Genomic DNA, 27,483 nt, shown 5'->3' with positions numbered 1-27,483 from the left:
AAAGAGAAAAAAAAGATGAGGAGGAAAGAGTACTCTGGCGAATTGGGTAAAAAAGAAAAGCATTTTTCTAAAAATAATAAATTTAAAAGTTTTATAATAAACATTATAAGGCTGTGAACAGGAAAAAGGTGCTTTATTTTCTTCTGAGTTCTATTCTGAGTTTGTGAACTTTGGGTGCAGGATGGAGGGTGAGGGAGGAGGGGAGGTGCTGTAGGGAGGGCTGAGGAGAATGGGTTCATGAAGACATAGGAAGGAGTTTAAGAGTAAACGTCGACAACATGCCAAATATAGCATGTAGACATAGTCCTTTAGTTATCCAACCCGAAATTTCAAAATTATATCAAATACAATTCCATCATGTCCCTGGAAGTTGGTAATAATATAGCTGAAGACTGCAGGAAAAAAATAATCTTATATATTAAAAAAATGAAATACTACTCTAAAATATCATCATGATGGCTGAGTGTAACCAATCTCAAAATGGTAATTTAATGGTAGAAGGAAAGAGCAGGAGAAAAGAAAGCTTGATAAAAAATCTTAAAGTTACAATACCGCTAATATATAACACTGGAAAGTCTTTTTTCACCTCTTTAGACCCCACCTTCTATAAAGTAGGAGGCCGGAACAAGGTGATTATCAAGGTGCCTCAAAGATATTCTAAAACATATTCATTTTTCACCCTCATTGCCAAGAAAGAGACTACATTTCTAATTTCAGAGTCTAAAATATGAGATGAACTGAAGTGAATGATTAGAACGAAAAACTGAAGCTACTCTTTCAATATGTTGGAATATACAGCTCTAGAATAAATCACAAATATACTCTCTAGTCTTAGGAGTGCAGGTTTCATTTTACATTTTGACATTAAAGAGAGAACTTAAAAAAAAATCATGTTTATGCTTTTGAAAAAAATCCTTGGACTTCATTTACGGCTAGAATTTCAATATATATTTTAAAATCAAGATAATTTCCCATAAATATCCTCAGGTTTAAAAAAAGAAAGCAAGATGGTTTTTGAGCAATGATGATGTGAAAAGCCTTACATTTCCTTTTCTCTGTTTTCGCACTGTATAAAAATCCCCTCCAAAGAGAGCTGACACTGAGAAACAGTACTTACCACAACAGCAAACTGCTCGGGTTCACATAAATTGTTATAGTCACTCTTGAACTGAGACAGTGAATTTAACTGTTCTTGATCAGGAAGATGCTTCATTAAGTTCTAAAAATTAAAACCAAAAGAAAATATCTTCACTAATTAATGTGCTTCTTAAATTCTAGGAAAAATTTTTAATAAACTATGGGAAGGAAATCATTGAAGAAGTTAATCTTTAGTTTTATTTCTAGGTAACCTCCCTAATATTAAACCTTAAGCTACATTCTCTGCATCTTGAAAGCAACCAATTTTCCTCTTCTCTATCCAGGGTTATTATATATTCAAATCAAGCAGTACTGAATGTTTGTTTGATTAGCTATATAATGGAGAAAGAAGAATTCAACCTATACCAAAGGAACAGCTTTCTCACCTGGATAAATGTGATCAATTACATTTCAGCTTTAGGGAATTAAATGTCAGAAATATCAGGCAAAGCCAAACATATTTTAACACTTCACTCACGGGGATAAAAGAAATCATCGTATTGCTACTAATAGGCAAGGGAAAGAATGGAAAAGAAATCAAGGGAATTGTAATGACAGCACTTGCAAGATTTAACCAATATGATTACAGTTTTAATAATAAAACTGAAGGTATCTCTAAAACAAAGACAAAGTAACTTTTCTGATGTGAAAGAAAATTTGAAAAGGCATTGAAGACACAGGATGATACACCTTGCAGATGAAAGCATATAGAGAGAACTTAAGTGCGTGGCTGTAACAGCCCTTTGCCTACATCATCTGCAGCCCAGAAACCACAGGTTCATTTGGTTGTTCTGGCTCCTTTGTCCATGCACAGCCTTTCCCAAGCCACACACTTAGACAACAGAAACACTCCCAATGGAGAAAGACCAAGGGAACACATATAATTACGCTTCCCTGTTAAACCATCCCTTAGACAAAGTCTATATAGATCCTTTGTATCAAAATATAATCGACTATAATAGTATTATAGCGAGTTAGTATACTGATATTAAAATTAAGAAAGAAAAGAGTGGTTGGTGCTCACAATTCCAAATTACACCATCAATAAACTCTGTACAAGCCCAAAGTCAAGTATAAATTATAATTAACCCTACATCATGCTGAATATATTTAAGGAGGAAAAAAACCCCCGAAGGTGTTATTAGTTAAAAAATAATGTTAGAGAATGTTACAGATCAAAGAGTTAGATCAAAGAACAAGTTTTTGACTCACTGTGTACCTTTGGACATAAACTTGATTGACTGGCCAAAAACAAACAAAAAAGTGGCAATTTAAGATCATCCCTAAAAAAAGTATTCACGATTAATACTATCAAACTGAATAAAAACAATAAAAGTATTTTCCCATATAAACAGAAGTTTCTCTTAGTAGAATTGCCTGAGACCAAAACACCTGGTTATTAATATTTTCTTTTAATCATTCTAGGTGACATCTGATCTATTTGTTACATTGGGCTTCTGGATTTCTTCAGCATCCTTTTAGATAATCATCATATCCCCTTGAATATTTTTAGTTAATATATACTTAAGTTTTAATCTTTCATCACAAATTCATTAATTTTTCACTTCATTATTTTTGCTTTCTAAAGTAATGAAACTATTGTGATTTGTAAGAGTACAGGCCTGACCTTCTTTTGTCTCTCCCTTTATGTTTCCCATCCTAAGCTCCTATCGAACTAAATTCTTCATCTGCCCCCACACACCCAGCTTTTCCCTCACACGATCCCTCTGCTCTTTTCTACATACATGCCATATTCAACCTTTAAGGACCCTTACACACAGATATGCACACTTAGCACATTATCTAGTTCTAAAACAATCTCAACACAGCCATATTTATCCTGTATTATAGTTATATATAAATGCCATCTCCCTTGCCACTCCAGAAAGGTAAAGTCTATGTCCAGTTGAGCCTAACACCATGCCCTGCACATGGTGAGCACTATGAAATACGTGCTAAATTAATTAATTAATTAATTAATTAAAGACTGATGGGACAAAGGTAAATGGGTAAACAATGAGGTGGAAAAATAACATGCAAAGATGACATCAATACTGACATCTTGTTATATGAATAAATAACTAGATATGCCATAATAAGATCATGACAATGAACAAAGCCTACCAAAATAATGATTATTACAAAGTAATGCTTTTTCCATGCCCTGTTCAAAACAGGCAAGTTCTTCACTTTACAATTAGAAAGTATTTTTAAAATTAAAAACAAGTCTTCAAATAGCATAAAATTCTTATTGTTAATGAATATATGAAGACTTTGCATATGTCCAAACTAAATTTTTAGATTTTAAATTCATAAGATTGGTTTTATATTTAACAAATGTGGTAACCAGAATAATGCCCCAATCCCACTAAGAGGTTCACACCTAATCCCCAGAACCTGTGAAATATTAGGTAACATGACAAAGGGAATTAGGGTTTGGGATGGAATTAAAGTTGCTATCAGCTGACCCTAAACTAGAGCAATTATCCTGGATTATCCAATGTGCCCAGTGTAATCACAAAGGTCATTAAAAGTGGAAAAGGGAGAGAATAATAGAATAAGAGGAAGATGTGACTATATAAGACAGGAACAGAGAGCTGCAACACTGCTGGCTTGAAATTAAAGGGAGGCATCCACCAGCCAAGGAATGCGGGCAACCATGAGGAGCTGGAAAAGACAAAGAAATGAACTCTTCCCTGAAGCCTACGGAAAGCAATGCAAGTCTGCTAACACCTGGACTTTGGCATGGTAAGGCCCACACCAGACTTCTGTTCTACAAAAATGTAATACATTTGTTTTATAGTAAGCCACTAAATTTGTGGTAAATTGTTAAAGCAGTAATAGAAAACTTATATATTAATAAATTATATGGAACTGAATGTTCTTAGGACATGAATTTTAAAATGCAAACTTTTTTCCATCTCAAACAACAAAAGCCACATGATCATCCAAAATATTCATAGAATCAAGTTAAAAGCTACTCTGTAAATATTTAACAAATACATTGTAAAAAATACATATGCATTAAGTAGAAATATTTTATTGAAGGGACTTGGAAATCTACTCTCAAGAACAAAGCACATTCACGATCAACAGGAATAAAGACAAAATGTAGTAAAGAGAAACTAGTAGAGAAAAAAAAAAAAGAAAACTCTTGAAGAAGGTTTGTTGAATTAGGTAGTTTATGAGTCTGAGACTCAGCACAAATCACTGATGGGATTATATATTACCACCACACTTAGAAGATAGGACAGACAAAACCAAGAACTTCCAAGGATACCACTTACTGATGGATTAAAACATCTAGAATATTTTTAATCAGTTGTTAACACTAACTAATAAGAATAAAAGATAGCAAACTGAAGATATTATTCTCTCACTGTATGATTTGTGGTCTGCTTCTCCAACTTTAAATTCTATCAAGACATGCATTACTGTACCTTATGTATAGAATTCAGCAAGTAATTCTGAAACCATACTAGCATTCGTTAAATAATCCTGTGAGTAGAAAATATTTTAAAAATCTTCCAGCCTTCTGAATGATTCAGAATACCATGCAAACAAATTTCTAGAATTCATGGGAACACAAATGACTCAAGTAAGGGTTGTTAATCAAGGTAACTCTAAATAAAGAGAAAATTCCCTCAGTCTTCTATACCAAACAATAATACACCTTTATAAGACATATAAGCCCAAGAAAAACACATTCTATAAGGATTATACAAATAAATTTAAATTAGCATGTTACTAGTCTTAACTGTAACAAAAACATAAGTGTAAAAGTAAACAATCTGCCTTTCAAAAACAGTCATTTGAAATAATTGAAATGTAATCATTTGATAGCATTATATTTAGTTTGCAGTTAAGAGAAGATGCAGAGCTTTATCTCCTGGCAATGCAGAAGTTATGCTCAAACTAATTATGCAGCAATGATTTTCCAGTTGAATGATTTAGTTTAAGAATTTTGCTTCACTTACAGATTTCTATTTAATGAGAAGCTTGCAATGAAATATTGGAATTTAAGCTCTCTGCCTGTTTGTTTACCTGAATCATAGACTCTGCCAACTGTGTTTCATCCACTTCCAATATCATCATTTTGATTTCCTCATATGGAACCCGAAAAGAACTCAAGAAGATTGCTAAGAGGAGGAGGAAAAAAAAGAGGTTCATAATGAAGAAGGTAAGAAAACAATTTGAGATGTAGTTCTATGTATAAAATCAAAAATAATTCATAAAGTGAGAGATTTTAATTATTTAATATAATTACTGTGGGGGAAACTTTCATTAGCACATTTTATACCCTTCTCCAGTTCTAGAACTAGTGTTTAAACAACAGTCCTATATTATTATGCTGGTTCTGAGGTTGATTTTTAATGCTTAGTTATTAGCCTAACATAGGAATGGTGCCAATTTTGATGTGATTTTAGAAAACTGAAATATGTTTAGAACACTATAGAGATATCACATTGTAATGAAAAGAATAATAAAACCCCAATATGTACATGTAATATTTATCTACACATGTGTGTTATTAGCCTGCATAATATCTTCTGGCCTTACTAAATAGTCCAGAAAAAAAATTTTTTTAAGAAAACTGCTAAGCAGTGCATTAACACTTTTCCAAGTTATAAATAATAGCACTTCACTGTTCAGAAATATTGTAGACAATATGCCAGAGAAATACCTTTTTTATGTAACTAAAGCTTAAATATGCAATATTAGAACACAAATTTCAATGGAAAACTGTCCAAATGGACTAGATGGGATAATATGTTATTACTGAGAATTTCAACATTATTTACATTTTTATACCTCATACATCTTATGGTAAAACACAATGATCTCAAAAGTATATAAGAATATTTTCATAGCATTAGATTTAAGGGTTTTACTGTTTCCCCCCTTATTCTACTAGTATTATTGTTTCTTCTGTCCAGTGAAAGATGTCACTTCTTGAACACACTCAGACCTTGCTACCACTACCTACTACTTTGTTTCATATACCAAACATATCATTTTATTTGTAGGTATTTTCATATAAAAACACTATTTTACATAAGATAGAGAAAACATGATCTCTTCTTTCTTGGAGCAAGGTTGTATTCCTGAGGATACCAGGGATCAACTACAAATGAACAACGAGAGCACCATCTGTGTTCTTATCATCAGCTTCATTCACACATTTTGAACTCACACAGTCATAAATGTGGGATAATAGTGCTAGAAATTATAAATGTGTATAATCCTCAATATCCCAAGAATAAGATGGAACAAAGGAGCTAAATTATATTGTAAAAGATAGAGATTAGTGGAATTATAAAAGGATAACCCCGTAGTAGACACTAGAAAGCACAAAAAGATAATAACTATATGATCTCAAAGAGATAATCAATGAATAATTGATATAGAGGGAATAAAATCTAAATCTGTACATCATGTAAATACAAGTTGCATATGACTGTAGGATTAAATGTAAATATTAACAAATAGGAATACTAAAAGAAATTTAGCATGGCAAATTAGCTCATTTATGGTTAGAGAAGAACTTCTTAATCATAAAAATCAGTGAAAAACATGAAAAGATTGATATCTGACAAAATAAAAAGAAAACACTGAAACAATTAAAAGCGCTTAAAACAATTAAAAAGCAAGGAAATTGGGGGGATGAGCCTGCCTCAAAATTCAGAGGGCTTTCTCCCACTTCATTTAGAATACAATGAGGTCCAAATAGGAAAATGAGAAAAATGTATGAAAACTCAAAGGAATAAGAAAAAAGTTACAAAAAAATAATATATGTTAAACATCAGAAGTAAGCAAATTGAGAAGGCAAATTGTTAAGATAGTACCTGTATTGCAAACTTAGAAAGATAGTAAGATTAATCAGAATCCTTAAAATTCCCTTTGAGAGACAGTAAATTCTACTCAAGAAACCTAACCATGGACACAATAACAAAACATAGAAAAGGTTATAATGTTAAATGGAAAGATTAAAAGGAAAGAATTACACTGAGGCATAATATAGTAATTGAGAGAAAGAAATTATAGTTTTGTATTTCAGGCAGCATGGCAAAGTGGACAGAGAACCTTGAACTATTTTTAAAAAGTTATTTTTTATCTTAATCTTAAATCTATTTCTGAGCCGTAGTGAAAGAAAGGAAAATAGAAATCCTGGAGAAAATGAAATAATTACTTAAAGAAATGAAAGAAAAGTTTGAAACACTGGACAGGAAAGAAAAGAACATTAATAAAAAGAAACAAAGACTTGAGGGAGAAAAAAACTTTAAAAATAAAAATATATATATGTAGCTACTGAAATAGAAAACTCACATGGATTAGACATCAGATAAAGAGAAAATTGGTGACATAGGCAGAGAAGCTACCCAAAACACAAAGACAAAGAGATGGAAAAGTACTAGGTTAAGAGACACAGAAGATGAGTAAGGACACCTAAAAATGTCTTCTTGGAGTTCCAAAAGGAACACATGCACATACACACACGCATGCACACACACACACACACACACACACCACAGAAGAAGCATATTTAAAGAGAAAATGTCATTTTCCAGAATTTTAGAGAGAGACAAATCATCAGAACAAGGACGCTCAACAAGTCCTAAACATTATTTTTTCTTTAAAGCTACATTAGCTTCTTGTAAAACACTAAGCATGGGAGAGTTTGTACAGTGGGAACACTCAAGCTTTGAGACTGGAAGAGAAAATTGGTACGAATGCAGAACAGGTATATACTTAGGGTAGGGGTATACTTAGAGAAAAGCCAAACTTTTTCTGTAAACGGCTACATGGTAAATATTTTAGGTTTTGTGAGCTATACAGTCTGTCACAACTACTCAACTCTGCTATTGTAGCCCAAAAGCAGCCATAGATAATATGTAAAAGACGGCCCTGGCTAAGTTCCAATAAAACTTATTTAAAAAAACAGGCAATGGATGACATTTAGCCTGAGAACTATAGTATGCCACACCATTAGTATCACCAAAAGTAGGAAACAACCCAGAGGTCGAATGAAATAAAGTATAATATTCAAAGAATGTTATACACACTAAACTGCAATGAAAATGAATACACTATAGCTAGATGCATTAACATGGTATGATTTTATACATGTAATATTCAATATTAGTCAAAACCAACAACTTATTGTTTAGGAACATGTACGTGGTCGGTAAAACTGTAGAGAAAAAAGGAAGGGAATATTTAACCCAAGATTCAGGATAAGGTTACTTCTCACAGGAAGGGGGATAAGATTAGAGAGGGTCGTATATAAGTCCCTAAGTATTAGTAATGTTCCATTTCTTTAGGTATGAATGTTTGATTTATATATCATGCATTTTATATATTCTCTCATATGTGTAATATGTCATAACAATATATTTAAAACAAATTTAAATGAATAATATGAAAACAAAATGCATCTGGTGGAAAAAGGTGACATACTGTGTGGTAAAGGATTAAGTTTACCCAAGTAAGGTCTGGCTCCTGTGAGGTACTCTGTAAGCCCTTGGAATGCCCTGTGTGATAACAGTGTCTTTGTTTACTGAGGGCATTCACTGGACCACACCAGACAGTCTATGCTAATAATGTGATTTATGGTGGGGGCTTTGGGTCACACAATATTAGCTTGAACTGTGGAGGGGCTGGGAACTAAGGCCATCATATGGGGGTTCAGCTATAATCAAGACCCAGTAAAAACTCTGAACACCAAGGCTAGGGTGAGCATCTCTATTGGCAATAATCTGTGAGAAATGTCACATATCGTTGCTGGGAAAAGCTACTACTGTCCATGGCTCCACTGGGAGAGGACAACTACAAACTTTATGCTTACAACTCTCCTGGACTCTGCCCCACATGCCTCTTCCCTTTTAATCTGTACCATTTTGCTGTAATAAACTATAACCATGAGTAAAACAGCTTTCAGTCAATTCTGTGAGTCCTTCTAAAAAATTATCAAACTTAAGAGTGGTCTTGGGGACCCCCAAATTTGCAACTGGTGTCAGAAGTGAAGGTAGTCTTGCGGACCCCCTAACTTTGCAAATAAAACAACTATATGATCTCACTTATACAATTATGTAATTATATAAACATAAATAACATAATGTACAATTAATAATACATGTTTAACAACATACAATAATACATGAAAGAAAAAATTAAATGTGAATAGAAAAATCTGTTTTGCAGACAGACGTAACTTATTCCTTAACTTTCTTCTATATTTGTAATTCATCCACTACTTTCAGGTATTATTCCATAATTAACATATATATTAAACAGATATATTTATAAAGATTGAACTATGGTTTTTTTTATAGTTTATGAATAAGTTTTGGGGAAAACATTTGCTATAACTAAGGGCAAATAAACTACAGAAGAGTTGAAAATGGCCTAATGCATAACACACAAATCAGAAAACAAGCATAGGCCTTTAAAAAGAAAAATTTAAAAGTTATTAAGAATAATGAGATACTCATTTAAAGCTTAAAAAATATCCATTAAACTGAATCTTTGTACTAACATGCATTTTATCCTTCAAAATGTGATTATATTGATCCCAGTGGGAAGCTTTGAATGCAGTGAAGGGGTGTAAAGTGTGCAGATTTTGGAACCAGTCACACATGTTTTCTGCAAGGGAACTTATAAATATTTAAACCTTTACATTAATTCCTAGGTTTCAGGGTTCCTCCCTTTATAGCTCTACTACCCACTCCAAAAAATCTGGTAAAACATATGAACCTTGTAAAACTCCCAAGCCATCTCTTGATCCTAGAATGGCTAGAATTCTATCTTTTACACTGAGCCCAGAGTCTGCCAAAACCTTTACAAACTCAAAATATAGGGATCCCAACCCACCTTTAAATAAATAGGTAAATAAATCTGTGGATTTTAGATCCTTTCCTCAAAACTCTGTGAAATATTTCAGTTAAGGGAAATCTAAGAGAAAGTATCTTAGATTTCTAAGTGATTTGAGAGTCTTGTCACCATCACAAGACTCTTCTCAGAATTCAGTATCTCAGAAGACTCTGAATTTCCTAGACAAAAACCAGCTGTGAATCAGACTATAATTACAGTAAAGATTATAGGCTGCTAAAGCTTCTTAAAGCTTAAATCATAGCACTTGCTACAATCAGAGAGCGTAAGAATAATCTGAGATGGATTACCTCATAATATGATGACCTGGTATGAATTCTGACCTTTTGATCTTATACTTTAAAACATGTATAACAATTAAATGAATGGATACATATGCCCTAGCTACAGCAACCCAGACAACAATGTCCTTCTTTATGATAATATAATTTTGTTATCTCTAAACAGGAATAAATATGCCCTATCCCTACAGGCCATTTTCAAAATCAGCAATCTTTTTCAAGTCACTAAACTGCTACACCCACCAGAACTGCTACACTGAACTGCTACCAGAACTGCTACACCCACCTACTTACAATGTCAATACTACTACCTACATGATGAGACTGTAGTAAAGGTTAAAGAGCCAAATACAGAACTAGCACATCAGCTATTACAATTAAATTTGAAATCCCATTTAGCACATGTGTGTAATATGTAAATAGAACCCTATTCAACAAGTCAATTATTCAACTTTGAGATGGCTATTTAGGCTATCTTATCATGGCTAACCCATCTGAAAAGAATTATACTCAAAATGATATTTCTTTAGGACACCTACCTAACAGGACAATTTGTAACGCAGGTCATAAACATTTTTTAAGACAAAAATCATCTTTCAAATCACAGAGTATAGAACTTTTTGACATTATCTAAGTTACTAATGCTTTTAACAGAGACAATGTTCCTTTAAGAGGGAAATTCCCTGAAATATCTGTATCACATAACAAACCCCAAAATTTCACTGGTCTAACCTCCCCTGCAAAACACATTTCTAATTCAGACTACATGTCCATCACATACCAGGAAGACAGGCTCTTTACTTATCACCCTCATATCGGGATGATGAACACCACTCTGGGTGTGGGGCAGAGAGCTCTGGAGCTGCTCCCATCAGCAATTAATGCTTCCACACAAAAGTTACCTCATCCCCACTGATATTTTCATTGGCCCAAGCAAGTCACATGGTACCACCTAACTTGAAAGGGGCAGGTAAGTGCCCAGAAATAGAAAACTGTGTATTGGCCAATAGCACTAATGTCTGCACACTACCCATGGGGATCCTGTCAGGCTTACACTGCAGAAAAAGAGATGGCCCTCTGCCATAGTGAGTTGCAAAGCAAGAGGGTTCCAAAGCTTTCACAAAAGAAATGTCAACTCTGCCTTCTCTGTACACTAACTTAACTCCCTCTTTAATCAATAGCATGGATCTTTATCCTCTCATCAAGAATTGTTTTGTCCCAATACTTGCAAAAAGCTCACTTGAGGCATGTAATAATTGAAAAGCAGACTAAAAGCCATGTTAGCTCTTCATGCCTCTAGACTCTCCACATTTTATCCCTCTTATAGCAACAGAAAAGTAATATATCCAGATCATACTATCTCAGTTCCAAATAGAACTATCTTTGATGCATTTAAGATGCAGTTAGAAATCAGTCAGAAGCAAAACTATTTGCCCTCTTCTCCCACAATAATTCAGTCAGGAAAACAATTCAATACTAAGAATTTAGCTCCTGTAACAATAATTAAATCTAAAGTATTTCCAGTCAGTACTTTTGAGGAAAGGCTTTGAACTGCTCAGATGGGATAACAGAATTCATTTTAATCATCATCCTTATTTCCATTAACATTCCAACCTCCTTTGTGTGTGATCAAGTATCACAAATAATAGAGATTCAGCGGTATAGAAGAAATAATCCACTACCAATTTTTTTCAAAATATTATGTCATCACCTAAATTCCATAATTCTTTACTGTTATACTTAAAAGAAAGACTTTAAAGGGTAGGTCTCTTTTCAGTTATGGGAAATATATTTCCCTTTCTTAGTTTTATCTTCTAATATGCATTAATCTTTTGAAGAATTTAACTCATAATTTACCTAAAGGCAAGGAAAATTATCTTTGAATTTATTATAAATGATAATAATAAAATTAACATAAAATGAAAAGCAAGTCAAAAAGAAAATGAAATAATTTAAAGGAACCAGTGTGTTCAGTGGTGTGTTTTGCTAATTTAATTGTATTGAAATCTGATACTTACAAAGGTTCTGGGCAACTTTAGAATCTAGAAATTTAAGTTCTTTAATTCTTTTCTTAATAGCTTTCTTCTCTTCAAAATCTTCCTCTTCTCTTCTCTCTGTAAAACCAAGGATAGATCCATGTTAAGGGTGGTAGGCACTTAATTGCCAAAAGACACGATATGAACTTTGTCATAAAAGAATCTAAAAAAAGATATAAATCGTTTCAATCAGTTATAAAAATAATAGAATAATAGATATCCAAAGACCTGAATAGTCTGAAAGACTATTTCAGATGGGGAGTGGCGGCTCTTTCCCTAGAAAAACTACTAAGAGTAAATATTTAGAGGTCTAAACAGCAAAAACAAAAACAAAGCTGATGTGCACTATGGAAACCAATGCTATCAGGTGAAGAATAAGTACAGTTAGCTCCTTTGAACAATGTACAGTACACAGTTATAAAAGTAAATGTATTACACTTAGGATAGGTTAAGAAGTTAGCTCTAAGAGTGCTAAACAAAGACAAACACCTAACTGTTCTACGTTTGATATACCTTGTTCATTTAAAAAGACAGCTCATATAAAACTCAAAGAGTAGAATGTCTACAATTTGTTTTCCAAATCTTTGAAAAACATTCAAATTTTGATACTCAACCTACTTTATCTGAGCTTTTAAAAATCAGCAAATGCATTTAACCTCTCTGTCCTTGCTAAAAAATAAGTAAGAGAATAAATACATCATGCTAAACAACAATATATGAATTGTGATTATAGCACAGCACCTGACAGTCAAGGTTAACAGCTGTAACCAATAAAGTGAACCTGTCTTCTTTCCTCTCTTTTGCATACATTGACAGCACTTCTGATGAAAGTAAGTCATCTTTACAAAATTAGGATCTTGATAACAAAGAACAAAGGATCAAATTGTTTAGTTAGATATGTACAAATAAATCACTAATGTTGAGGAAGAATAACTTCGAAAACAATCTTCATATACAAGATAGCACATTATAATTAAATTCTTTGTATATCAGAAAAGCATTATAATTACATGTTTGGGTACATAGTGTGAAATAGGGATCAAATTTTATATTTTTCAAAATATTTATTAACTAAATCATTTTATGAATAATCAACCATCTTTCTCAACTGATTTTATATTACACTTTTATTCTATGTGTTTTCCTGGACTTCTAATTCTGCTCCATTGTTCCATGTACTACTCTTGTGCTATTATCATTCTGTCTTAAGCACTATAGGATTTATGATATATCTTACTATATAATTGGCTGTTCAAATTACTTTTCTTCCTTTTCTAAACTTGCTTCACTTTTCTCATTTATTTTTCCACAGGAACCTTAGAGTAATTCCGAAGTTCCAAAAATAAAATCCACTTGAATTGTATTTGAATTGCAAGGTATTTGTAAACAGATTCAGGCAAATTTGATATGCTGACAATTTCTAAACTTCCTTATCATGAACATGACATGTGTCTATAATTTTTCAACTTAACACAGCACTCTGCATAGGCATCCTGTATATTTATTATTAGTGTTAGGTATCCTAAGTATGTCTATTACACTCCTATTATACTCCTAGGGGGTATTGGTTAATTCTACATTTCCCCACTATACTTTGCAACTAGTTACTGCTGGAATACAGAAACTGCTGAATTTTGCATATATGTTTTATAATCATTCACTTTACTTATTTATTCTTTCATTCAAATAAGAAGTATTTATTAAGCACCAACTAAAAGAGACCATGCTAAACAAAATGGAGATGTCTTGGCCTCAAAGAATTTAAGGACCAATCGAGAGGACTGCAAAGTAAATGGCAATTACAGTACATAGATATATCTTCAGTGTTTGGGTAAGAACCACAGGATACTAAAGAAAATTAACCCATACTTGCCAGGGATAGTCTTCATGGAATGAATGATATCTAAGTAAAAGCTAGAAAGCAAAAAGAAGTTAGCCAGGTGAGAAAGTTTTAGGGTGCGGGAAGGAAGGACACAGACAGATAATGGAAGGATAGTGTTTCAGGTTCTGCAAGAACTTGAAGGGCACAGAAAGAATTAATAATAATAAGAGCTGGACTTCCCTGGTAGCGCAGTGGTTAAGAATCTGCCTACCAATACAGGCGACAAGGGTTCGATCCCTAGTCCAGGAAGATCCCACATGCCACGGAGCAATTAAGTGCATGTGCCACAGCTACTGAGCCTGTGCTCTAGAGCCCGCAAGCCACAACTACTGAGCCTGCGTGTCACAACTACTGAGCCCGTGCTCCACAATAAGAGAAGCCACAGCAATGAGAAGCCTGCACGCCACAACGAAGAGTAGCACCAGTTCACCGCAACTAGAGAAAGCCCGCGTGCAGCAACGAAGACCCAATGCAGCCAAAAATTAATTAATTAATTTTTTTAGAAGAAGAAGAAGAGCAAAGAATATTGGGTGTAAATTAATGACACCAGAAATTAATCAGACACCAGATCATGCAAGACCTTTTAAGCCAGGATAAGAATTCTGGCTTTTATCCTCAGAGCAATGTGGAGCCAGTGAAGGCTTAAGTATGAGAGAGACATCAAAAGAACTGCATTTTAGAAAAAACTCAGCCTACTGAAGGTGAATTGAAAGAGTGGCAAAAATAATGGTAGAAGGGCAAAACAGAAGGGAGTTGTAGTAATCCAAATGAGAAAAAAATGGGACCTCATCCAGACCACCAGGATGGAGAGAATGGATGAGCCCTCAAAGCAGAATCCAGTCCAGACCCATCTCCTGAGTTTCAACTTGACTATCCAACTGCCTACTCTCACACCTCTACTTGGATGTCTAATGGGCACCTTCAACTTCACGTGTCCAAAACCCACATTCACACACCTCCATGCTGCTCTTCCTGGAATTTTCCTCATCTTAGAAATGGAAATGCTCTTATTGCAATTGCTCAAGTCACAAAGCTTGAAGTCATCCTCTTTCCATTAACCCAAAACTACATTTAGTCCATCAGTGAACCCCATCAATTCTAACTCTAAAATATTCACTAAAATTTAATATTTAATATTAAATTTAAAATTTAATATTCACTAAAATAAGCGGGGGCTACTATACTCCCCCGCTTGTGGCTAGCATCCTTTCTCACCTGGATCGCAATTGCTTTCTAACTAGTCTCCCCATTTCCAAGCTTGACCAACTTCAGTCTCTTCACCACAATGCAGCAAAAGACTCCTGTTAAACCTTAACAGAAAAGGTTTACTTCTCTTACTTCCTTATACAGAATAGCACCCCGACCCCCGCCCAGTATTCTCTATCACCATCACTCTGCCTTTTTTCTCCTCCAAAGCACTTACTCCTCACATATCATAAATCTGATACTGTCTCTCTTCCCCTATTAGAAAGCAAGTTGTTAGAGGCAGGAACTTTGTTCACCGTTGTATATTGAGCACCAAGCCTGGAACATAGCAGAAGCTCAGTAAATGTCTGTTGGATGTATGTATGTAGGTATGTATGTACCTGCAGACTAAAGGAGAAAGAAGGGTTTAAGCAACCAGGCAGATGATGATGGTGCTGTTTATTTAATTCAGCAACAAACGAGGAACAGTTTTGACCTAGTCCAGTTTTAAACATGTGTAGTTTGAGGAGCTCTTTTACCTCCACATGGTTATGTACAAGAGGCAGCTGAATGTACAGAAGAGAAACCTGAAACAGTGATACAGGTATCAGTCCTAATAATTATTCTACTGACTGTCACAGGTTCTCCAGGTTTCAGCAAATAATGATACATTTGTCTCCTTATTGCTAGTATTGAAATCTTTTCCTTGTCTTGTTATATTGGTTAAAATTTTCAGATGAAGGCGAGTAAAAATTTTATTAGTGAACTTCCTTTCCTTAACCTGACCAAATGGCAATCCTTTACTCTTTAGAAGATGTATACATTTTATTTTCCTATCTTTATCCTCAAGAAAAAGGCTGATTCTAAGTTCTTAAAAATCAGTTTATCTCTCAACAGCAGTAACCTGTCACATTCTGAAACATTTTCTGGTCTACATAAAGAAAAAAGTCAAAGAAATGAATAACCTTAAATTTTAAATAATATTGACTGAACATCTACTAGGCATTACACTGAACACTTTCTGCTGCACTTGCTTATATAATTCTCATAAGAGTAATACTATTTCTGTGACTACTATCATCATCATCATAATCATGATGAGAAAGATAATGCTTAAGGTAAGTAGCTTTAAAAGCAACAGATCTGATAAAAGAATAAGGGTCACTACACTTTGACTCCAATATTCTTTCCACTAGTTGTAAAATATGTTAGGTGTCACATTAAAAAAAGAAAAAAGTTTATCTAGCAATGTTGTCCACTTCAACCTGCAAATCAGAAACTGAAGCAATTTTAACCAATTCTGCTTTTTTATAAAGACAACAAATTAGACTCATTGAGTTTAATGTATCAGCATACCCATAATGCAATGAAATCATGGCTTTCCTATCTTCTCTGCTCCATATAGTCAAAGGATGGCTGGGGAAAGATGGAATGGAAATAGGGTAAAGGGAGGAAGAAGCAGAGTTTTCTAAGATAGAAAACAAGATTCAAAAAAAAAAAAAAAACAGGTAGAACTATGCTTATGTAGATATGAAACCAGATAATCAGTTTATTATCCAAACAGACTGATTTGGTTAAAATCTTTCATACTGAGAAATAATGAAAAGTACTGCTGGGGAAAAAAATACAGCCAGATAATGGACTGCCTCAAATCAAAGTAAAACCAGTGAAAATGTTTATGCAAAGGTCACTGATAAAGCAGGATATACATGTTGACAACAACAGGGATGCATTAAAGAGGAATAAGAATAAAGGAGACTGTTTAGCAGGAATGAAATTTTTTCACAAAATCCTATTTCAGTTTCCCATGCTGACAGTATCTCTGTGGAATACTAGCCAGGAGAGTGCAGGGTTCTGCAGGGAACTCAGGCTTGGAATCTCAATGCCACGTTCTGCATCCTGGCCCCACAGAGTACCATACACAGTCCACTGCGGCTTACATCCCTCACCTGGAGACACTGGACCTCTAAGGACTTGTGAGAATGAAGTGAAATGATCATTACCTTCCTGAAACCATCCCCTACCTCTGCAGTGACAGAGAAATAAGGGATAAGAAACAGAGTGCCTGACCACAGCTCAGGAGCCCAGAGGCGAGCACATTTTAGACTCATCCCATCCACTGGTGGAGCTCCTATTCTAAACCCAGTACCAATACATTTTCACTAAAAGACTAGCTCTCTTCAAGTATGAGCCATAAAGTCAGATTATTAGTGCCATCTGTACTTGTAATCTAGCTTTTCTGCCATTATAAGTCCGTGTTTAACCTTACTTCCTAGAGATGTTGAGTAAGCCTACATTTTTCCAAGAGAAGATTAATTCTGTTCAAGAATGGTTCTGATCACTAACACAGCATATGCCGCATTTCATGAGGGTTTTATGTCAGAAAGAAGTCAAAGATGACAAAACTCTATGTTGCCGAGAGCCATGAACTGAAAAAGTCTTTTTTAATTACATTTTCTCTTTATTCTTTTCCTATTTTCAAAGTTTCAAAAATAGCAGCAAAATTATATAAAGGATCTCCTTTCAAAATCTTTTCTTTCATACTAAATTTTCCATTAAATATCACAGTTCCATGGTACATGGTTATACATCTTATTCTAGTTCATTTTCCATTATTTTCTAATCAGATTGATTAAAAATGTGACCTTTTTCTAGGAATAGGATTCCACATAAATTTTACAGTATATTATTTAACCACTGCAAACAATTCTAGAATATGCACAATTCTAGAATATGCATAATTCTCACAATTCTAAATGTGTGAGTAGCTAGTAGAGGCACAAAATGTAATAAATACTATAGTTTCTCTTTCCACAGTTGAGTATTTTAAATCAGTAAATGTGGCTAATAATTTTTTATTCTATTTTTGTCAGAGCTTCCTGGGTAACTATCTTATGACAATGTCTTTAAAATACTAAGCATTTTAATTTTTTTCTGGTTTTCATTTAGTACACGTGCTATTAAATTTTACATGTTGTATGTTTAAAATAAATTACCTTTTTTTTGTTCATTAGATTATTATAGCACTAGCCTTCAGAGGATAAAAGGAAGTGACTGAATGATTAAATAACCATTCTCTATGACACTGAGAGAAGCCAATAAAAATCATCTCAACTACAGAAATAAAGCGAACATAAATCATATGATTGGGAAATGAAAACTGAGGCCTACCACAACCTTCAAATGGGGTGAAAGGTGGGGGCAGGGAGAGAGCTATAAACTAGAGATTATTTGCACAGTTGTGGTTGTTTTTCTTCCTGACTTTTCTAACTACTGAGGTTCTAAGAGGCCAATAAAGAGTATCAAAAATTTATTGGGCTGAAATTTAGAAGCAAACAGACCTTGAATATGAAGTTTAACTACCTCATCTATCAGTGAGGAAACCTAAGTAGAGAAAATATGAGTTACTTGCCCGAGGTCACACAAAGGCCTCGGCTATCACGAGATCCCAGACAAGAACACTGACCACTGCATCACAGGCCCAGAGAAGCTCTGGGGCAGGGAATCTGCAGCAGGAAAACAGTCTGCAACCAATCACATAAGAGGAAGTTAACTCCCCAAGTGTTGCTTTTTCAGGTAATGGAATTTTTCCATGCTGCACATGTTCACTGGGAGAGTAGGTGAGGCAGTGAGTGGACCTGGGGAAGGAAGAGAAATGCTTGGTCTCCTGAACACAATGAGCAGAATTTAAAGTTATGGGAAAAAACTATACTTCCAAAGGGAAAGTCGAGAATTCACCCATCACTACTCTCACATGGTGGCTCCCTTTGGACGAGGATCAGTTATTCAGCTACATGGGGTGAATGGAATGGACCTGGGAGTCTTAGGGGTGGTATTGAGAACAGGTGAATGGCTGAGAAAAGAAAGCAGATTTCTTAGAGTTAGTACTGTTGGAGTTGTGATAGGACGATATGGCTTCAAGGAAGATTTAGGCAGCTCGCAGACAGAAGATACAAAATACATAGAAAAAAGTGAAAACTTGGAATAAATTAGCATTTTTTAAGTTGGCACTATCCCCTTGGCAAAATATCAAAGTAAACACTTTGGTACTGAAAACGATAATTGTATAAATAGCTTTACTCACATCTGATCTGTCAAACCCAGTTTTAATATTTCTAGGCACAAAAATAAATGGCTATGTGCCTAACTGCAAAGAAAATAAATAGGGCAGAAACAAATTATTTTTTTACTCAAATATTAATATATGACTGCCATAACTAATCAGAGCATTTTACTAGCAAAAAGATGTCTGTTTGGCAAACCAAGGCTAAGAATTATATAGGATATAAGAAGACTAGTTGAAGCACTAAATATAATCTTATGGAATAGATGATTTCAACACCAGTAACGATCAAAAGTATAGCAAATAAATGCACATTTCTCTATACGATTAGAAGACAAGGGTATAAAACAATTTTTCTTGAAGGATTTTTTCTCTATAACTCAAGTCCTATATGGATAGGGGAGAAGGATTTCACTACTTAACAAGCCTTGAACTAGAGGTGTAGCTAGATTTTTTTTTAAATGATGTACAAAAGGATTATTAAGGCATTGAGAATATACTTTATAAAAAACTTAAAACATATACTTCAAAATGATCACATGATTTCTACATACTTAACTAAAAGCATTTGTTTTCTACATCTCTTTTTCCTATATGAAAAAACAAGCTGATCAAAACAAACTGTTATGGAAACTACTTGATCTCTAAGGACCTTTGCCACCACAGAAATTAGCAATATCGCTCATCTCAAAAGTATTACCACTACAAACTAAAAGAACCACTTTCTTCAGGTTCCCTTGGGTGTAAACACCCCTTCGTGACTAAAGGCTTAGATAGCAAAAAAAAAGGAGTTCAAACCAAATAAAATTATCAACACCCTTCAAAATCACATATTCAACAACTTTTTTTAACTTAACAAGCTTTGCTGGGGTGAAAAATAAACCTAGGACAGTTAAGCCTATTTATCATGTATATCTTAGTGTTAATTGTTTTAATTAAATTAGTTACAAATTGAGATGAGTTTTGATTCAATAAACCATAGGTATGAGGGAAGAAAGTAAAAGGAATCATGAAAAAGTTAAACACTCAGCTACCAGAGAATGAAGCCCATTCTCACATGATCTTTCTTGGCTCATCACAACTTCTTATAAAAACATCCCTTAATTGTATCCTCAAAATCTCCCCACTATAAGGAATGTTTCTAGAACCTACCCCTATGAATTATTTCTGAATGTTGCTGTTTCCTGGTCATGGAATAATATGTGTATTCATAAAAAATAATTTTTCTAACTATTGTTTTTGCCAGCACAAGCTATTCCCATATATCCTTTGATGATATTAGAAAGTAGAAATATACCTCTGCTAAAGAAATTACAAAGCAAAGACTAAAAGTTAATGTATGACATGCTAATGCATACACAAGAGAATCAACTGAAGGGGGAAAGAACCCTATTATGAAAAGAATGAGAACTCAGTGTACATTCCTAATTTAAAAGAAGGATTAAGTCCAAATGAGGACACAGGTAATTCAGGATATCTAGCATGCCATAGAATGGAAAGACTTAATAAGCCAACTTATTAGTATTTGTACACACAGTGCTAAGTAACCTTGGAATAGAAAAAGTAACAATAAATTATATTAACTGACAGATACAAAGCAATGCCATATTAAATAGGGAGAAGGTCGATGCTCTCACTCCCTCTTTCGAGAACACCGGAATCACAACTAACTGCTGAACAATCATCGACAGGAAGACAGTGGAACTCACCAAAAAAGACACCTCACATGGAAAGACAAAGGAGAAGCCACAATGAGACAGTAGGAAGGGCGCTATCACAATAAAATCAAATCCCATAACTGCTGGGTGGGTGACTCATAAAATGGAGAAAACATATGCCACAGAAGTCCACCCACTGGAGTGAAGGATCTGAGCCACACGTCATGCTTCCCAACCTGGGGTTCTGGCAAAGGGAGGAGGAATTCCTAGAGAATCAGACTTTGAAGGCTAGTGGGATTTGACTGCAGGACTTCGGCATGACTAGGGGAAACAGAGACTCCACTCAGGGCACACAAAATGTAGTGTGTGCATCAAGACCCAGAGGAAGGAGCAGTGACCCCATAGGAGACTGAACCAGACCTACCTGCTAGTGTTGGAGGGTCTCCTGCAGAGGTGGGGGGCGGCTGTGGCTCACCAAGGGACAAGAACACTGGCAACAGAAGTTCTGGAAAATACTCCTTGGCCTGAGCTCTCCCAGAGTCCACCATTAGCCTCAACAAAGAGTCCGGGTAGGCTCCAGTGCTGGGTCGCCTCAGGGCAAACAACCAACAGGGAGGGGACCCAGCCCCACCCATCAGCAGATAAGCAGATTACAGTTTTACTGAGCTCTGCCCACCAGGGCAACAGCCAGCTCTACCCACCACCAGTCCCTCCCATCAGGAAACTTCCAAAAGCCTCTTAAAGAGCCTCATCCACCACAGAGCAGACAGCAGAAGAAGAACTACAACCCAGCAGCCTGTGGAAGAAAAACCACATTCACAGAAAGATAGACATGATGAAAAGGGAGAGGGCTATGTACCAGATGAAGGAACAACATAAAACACCAGAAAAACAACTAAATGAAATGGAGTAGGCAATATTCCAGAAAAAGAATTCAGAATAATGACAGTGAAGATGATCCAGGACCTCGGGAAAAGAATGGAGGCAAAGATTGAGAAGATGCAAGAATTCTTTAACAAAGATCTAGAAGAATTAAAGAACAAACAAACAGAGATGAACAATACAATAACTGAAATGAAAACTACACTAGAAGGAATCAATAACAGAATAACTGAGGCAGAAGAATGGATAAGTGACCTGGAAGACGGAATGGTGGAATTCACTGCTGCGGAACAGACTAAAGAAAAAAGAATGAAAAGAAATGAAGATAGCCTAAGAGATCTCTGGGACAACATTAAATGCAACAACATTCGCATTATAGGGGTCCCAGAAGGAGAAGAAAGAGAGAAAGGACCCGAGAAAATATTTGAAGAGATTATACTCAAAAACTTCGCTAACATGGGAAAGGAAATAGCCACCCAAGTCCATGAAGCGCAGAGAGTCCCATACAGGTTAAACCCAAGGAGATACATGCCGAGACACATAGTAACCAAATTGGCAAAATTTAAAGACAAAGAAAAATTATGGAAAGCAGCAAGGGAAAAACGACAAATAACACACAAGGGAACTCCCATAACAGCTGATTTCTCAGCAGAAACTCTACAAGCCAGAAGGGAGTGGCATGATATACTTAAAATGATGAAAGGGAAGAACCTACAACCAAGATTACTCTACCCGGCAAGGATCTCATTCAGATTTGATGGAGAAATCAAAAGCTTTACAGACAAGCAAAAGCCAAGAGAATTCAGCACCACCAAACCAGCTCTACAACAAATGCTAAAGGAACTTCTGTAAGTGGGAAACACAAGAGAAGAAAAGGACCTACAAAAACAAACCCAAAACAATTAAGAAAATGGTCATAGGAACATACATATCGATAATTACCTTAAACGTGAATGGATTAAATGCTCCAACCAAAAGACACAGGCTTGCTGAATGGATACAAAAACAAGACCCCTATATATGCTGTCTACAAGAGACACACTTCAGACCTAGGGACACATACAGACTGAAAGTGAGGGGATGGAAAAAGATATTCCATGCAAATGGAAATCAAAAGAAAGCTGGGTTAGCTATACTCATATCAGACAAAATAGACTCTAAAATAAAGAATCTTACAAGAGACAAGGAAGGACACTACGTAATGATCAAGAGATCAATCCAAGGAGAAGATATAACAATTATAAATATATATGCACCCAACATAGGATCACCTCAATACATGAGGCAACTGCTAACAGCTCTAAAAGAGGAAATCGACAGTAACACAATAATAGTGCAGGACTTTAACACCTCACTTATACCAATGGACAGATCATCAAAACAGAAAAGTAACAAGGAAACACAAGCTTTAAATGACACAACAGACCAGATATATTTAATTGATATGTATAGGACATTCCATCCCAAAACAGCAGATTACACTTTCTTCTCAAGTGCACGTGGAACGTTCTCCAGGATAGATCACATCTTGGGTCACAAATCAAGTCTCAGTAAATGTAAGAAAATTGAAATCATGTCAAGCATCTTTTCTGACCACAATGCGATGAGATTAGATATCAATTACAGGGAAAAAAACGTAAAATACACAAACACATGGAGGCTAAAAAATACGTTACTAAATAACCAAGAGATCACTGAAGAAATCAAAGAGGAAATCAAAAAATACCTAGAGACAAATGACAATGAAAACACGATGATCCAAAACCTATGGGATGCAGCAAAAGCAGTTCTAAGAGGGAAGTTTATAGCTATACAAGCCTACCTCAAGAAAAAAGAAACATCTCAAATAAACAATCTCAACTTACACCTAAAGGAACTAGAGAAAGAGGAACAAACAAAACCCAAAGTTAGCAGAAGGAAAGAAATCATAAAGATCAGAGCAGAAATAAATGAAATAGAAACAAAGAAAACAATAGCAAAGATCAATAAAACTAAAAGCTGGTTCTTTGAGAAAATAAACAAAATTGATAAACCATTAGCCAGACTCATCAGGAAAGAGAGGGAGAGGATTCAAATCAATAAAATTAGAAATGAAAAAGGAGAAGTTACAACAGACACCACAGAAATACAAAGCATCCTAAGAGACTACTACAAACAACTCTATGCCAATAAAATGGACAACCTGGAGAAATGGACAAATTCTTAGAACGTTATAACCTGCCAAGACGGAACCAGGAAGAAATAAAAATATGAACAGACCAATCACACGTAATGAAATTGAAACTGTGATTAAAAATCTTCCAAAAAGTGACCTCATCTTTGTCAGTGCACAAAATGGCGCCTTACAGCCTACTGGTGACCCGGCTGCAGAAGACAGAATGACGTATAACAATCCCACTTGGCACAGTTGTTGAGAAGATGACATAAGATAACCTTTGTGGGGCTTCCCTGGTGGCGCAGTGGTTGAGAATCTGCCTGCTAATGCAGGGGACACGGGTTCGAGCCCTGGTCTGAGAAGATTCCACATGCCGCGGAGCAACTAGGCCCGTGAGCCACAACTACTGAGCCTGCGCATCTGGAGCCTGTGCTCCACAACAAGAGAGGCTGCGATAGTGAGAGGCCCATGCACCGCGATGAAGAGTGGCCCCCACTTGCCACAACTAGAGAAAGCCCTCACACAGAAACGAAAACCCAACACAGCCAAAAATAATAAATAAATAAATTAAAAAAAAAAAATCTTCTAACAAACAAAAGTCCAGGACAGGATGCCTTCACAGGTGAATTCTATCAAACATTTAAAGAAGAGCTAACACCCATCCTTCTCAAACTCTTCCAATAAACTGCAGAGGAAGGAACACTCCCAAACTCATTCTATGAGGCCACCATCATCCTGATACCAAAACCAGACAAACATACTACAAAAAAATAAAATTACAGACCAATATCACTGATGAATATACATGCAAAAATCCTCAACAAAATACTAGCAAACAGAATCCAACAACACGTTAAAAGGATCATACACCATGATCAAGTGGGATTTATCCCAGAGATGCAAGGATTCTTCAATATACCTAAATCAATCAATGTGATACACCATATTAAGAAAATGAAAAATAAAAACCATATGATCATCTCAATAGATTCAGAAAGAGCTTTTGACAAAATTCAACACCCATTTAACATAAAAGCTCTCCAGAAAGTGGGCATAGAGGGAACCTATTTCAAAATAATACAGGTCATATACGACAAACCCACAGCAAACATCATTCTCAATGGCGAAAAACTGAAAGCATTTCCTCTAAGATCAGAAACAAGACAAGGATGCCCACTCTCACCACTATTATTCAACATAGTTTTGGAAGTCCTAGCCACGGCAATCAGAGAAGAAAAAGAAATAAAAGGAATACAAATTGGAAAAGAAGTAAAACTGTCACTGTTTGCAGATGACATGATACTATACATAGAGAATCCTAAAGATGTCATCAGAAAACTACTAGAGCTAATCAATGAATTTGGTAATGTTGCAGGATACAAAATTAATGCACAGAAATCTCTTGTATTCCTACATACTAATGATGAAAAATCTGAAAGAGAAATTAAGGAAACACTCCCATTTACCATTGCAACAAAAAGAATAAAATACCTAGGAATAAACCTACCTAGGGAGACAAAAGACCTGTTTGCAGAAAACTATAAGACACTGATGAAAGAAATTAAGGATGATACCAACAGATGAGATGTATACCATGTTCTTGGATTGGAAGAATCAATATAGTGAAAATGACTATACTACCCAAAGCAATCTACAGATTCAATACAATCCCTATCAAATTACCAATGGCATTTTTTACAGAACTAGAACAAAAAGTCTTAAAATTTGTATGGAGACACAAAAGACCCTGAATAGCCAAAGCAGTCTGGAGGGAAAAAAACGGAGCTAGAGGAATCAGACTCCCTGAATTCAAACTATACTACAAAGCTACAGTAATCAAGACAATATGGTACTGGCCCCAAAACAGAAATATAGATCAATGGAACAGGATAGAAAACCCAGAGATAAACTCATGCACCTATGGTCAAGTAATGTATGACAAAGGAGGCAAGGATATACAATGGAGAAAAGACAGTCTCTTCAATAAGTGGTGCTGGGGAAACTGGACAGCTACATGTAAAAGAATGAAATTAGAACACCCCCTAACACCACACACAAAAATAAACTCAAAATAGATTAGAGACCTAAATGTAAGACCGGGCACTATAAAACTCTTAGAGGAAAACATAGGAAAAACACTCTTTGACATAAATCACAGCAAGATCTTTTTTGATCCACCTCCGAGAGTAATGGAAATAAAAACAAAAATAAACAAATGGGACCTAAGGAAACTTAAAAGCTTTTGCACAGCAAAGGAAACCATAAACAAGACGAAAAGACAACCCTCAGAATGGGAGAAAATATTTGCAAATGAATCATCAGACAAAGGGTTAATCTCCAAAATATATAAACAGCTCATGCAGCTCAATATTAAAAAAACAAACAACCCAATCCAGAAATGGGCAGAAGACCTAAATAGACATTTCTCTAAAGAAGACATACAGATGGCCAAGAAGCACATGAAAAGCTGCTTAACATCACTAATTTTTATAGAAATGCAAATCAAAACTACAATGAGGTATCACCTCACACCAGTTTGAATGGGCATCATCAGAAAATCTACAAACAACAAATGCTGGAGAGGGTGTGGAGAACAGTGAACCCTCTTGCACTGTTGGTGGGAATGTAAATTGATACAGCCACTATGGAGAACAGTATGGAGGTTCCTTCAAAAACTAAAAGTAAAATTACCATATGACCCAGCAATCCCATTACTGGGCATATACCCAGAGAAAACCATAATTCAAAAAGACACATGCACGCCAATGTTCATTGCAGCACTATTTACAATAGCCAGGTCATGGAAGCAACCTAAATGCCCATCGACAGACAAATGGATAAAGAAGATGTGGTGCATATATACAATGGAATATTACTCAGCCATAAAAATGAACGAAATTGGGTCATTTGTAGAGATATGGATGGACCTAGAGACTGTCATACAGAGTGAAGTAAGTCAGAAAGAGAAAAACAAATATCGTATATTAATGCATATATGTGGAACCTAGAAAATGGAACAGATGAACCAGTTTGCCGAGCAGAAATTGAGACACAGATGTAGAGAACAAACATATGGACACCAAGGGGGGAAAGAGGCAGGGGGTCGGGCGGGGTGTGATGAATTGGGAGATTGGGATTGACATGTATACACTTATGTGTATAAAATGGATGACTAATAAGAAAAAAAAATTAAAAGCAAACATAATAAAAAAAAAGAAAACCAGTAATATAAATAAATAAATAAATAGGGAGCAGGTCATCCCTGATGTATCAGTGTGCATGGAAAACAACACAGAGTTTCATCAAAGTGGCTTG

At 35.2% G+C, this 27,483-nt stretch overlaps 1 protein-coding gene across 4 annotated transcripts in view; it reads right to left on the bottom strand.

Annotated features, from left to right (window-relative positions):
* Positions 1 to 27,483, bottom strand: part of DIAPH3 (diaphanous related formin 3) — a 569,365-nt gene that overhangs the window by 285,790 nt on the left and 256,092 nt on the right. For all 4 annotated transcript variants that reach the window (XM_082435809.1, XM_082435810.1, XM_082435807.1 and 1 more), the window contains 3 exons: positions 12,326 to 12,421; positions 5,182 to 5,276; positions 1,118 to 1,219 (listed from right to left, as the gene is read on the bottom strand). In XM_082435809.1, coding sequence (XP_082291935.1) covers positions 1,118 to 1,219; positions 5,182 to 5,276; positions 12,326 to 12,421 — 293 coding nt within the window. The remainder of the gene's footprint in view (positions 1 to 1,117; positions 1,220 to 5,181; positions 5,277 to 12,325; positions 12,422 to 27,483) is intronic.

Source organism: Balaenoptera physalus (genome assembly GCF_965194825.1).
Source record: "Balaenoptera physalus genome assembly, chromosome: 18".
Classification (NCBI taxonomy): domain Eukaryota; kingdom Metazoa; phylum Chordata; class Mammalia; order Artiodactyla; family Balaenopteridae; genus Balaenoptera; species Balaenoptera physalus.
Note: the sequence above shows the minus strand (reverse complement) of the source record. Positions and strands in the feature narration are given on the sequence as shown.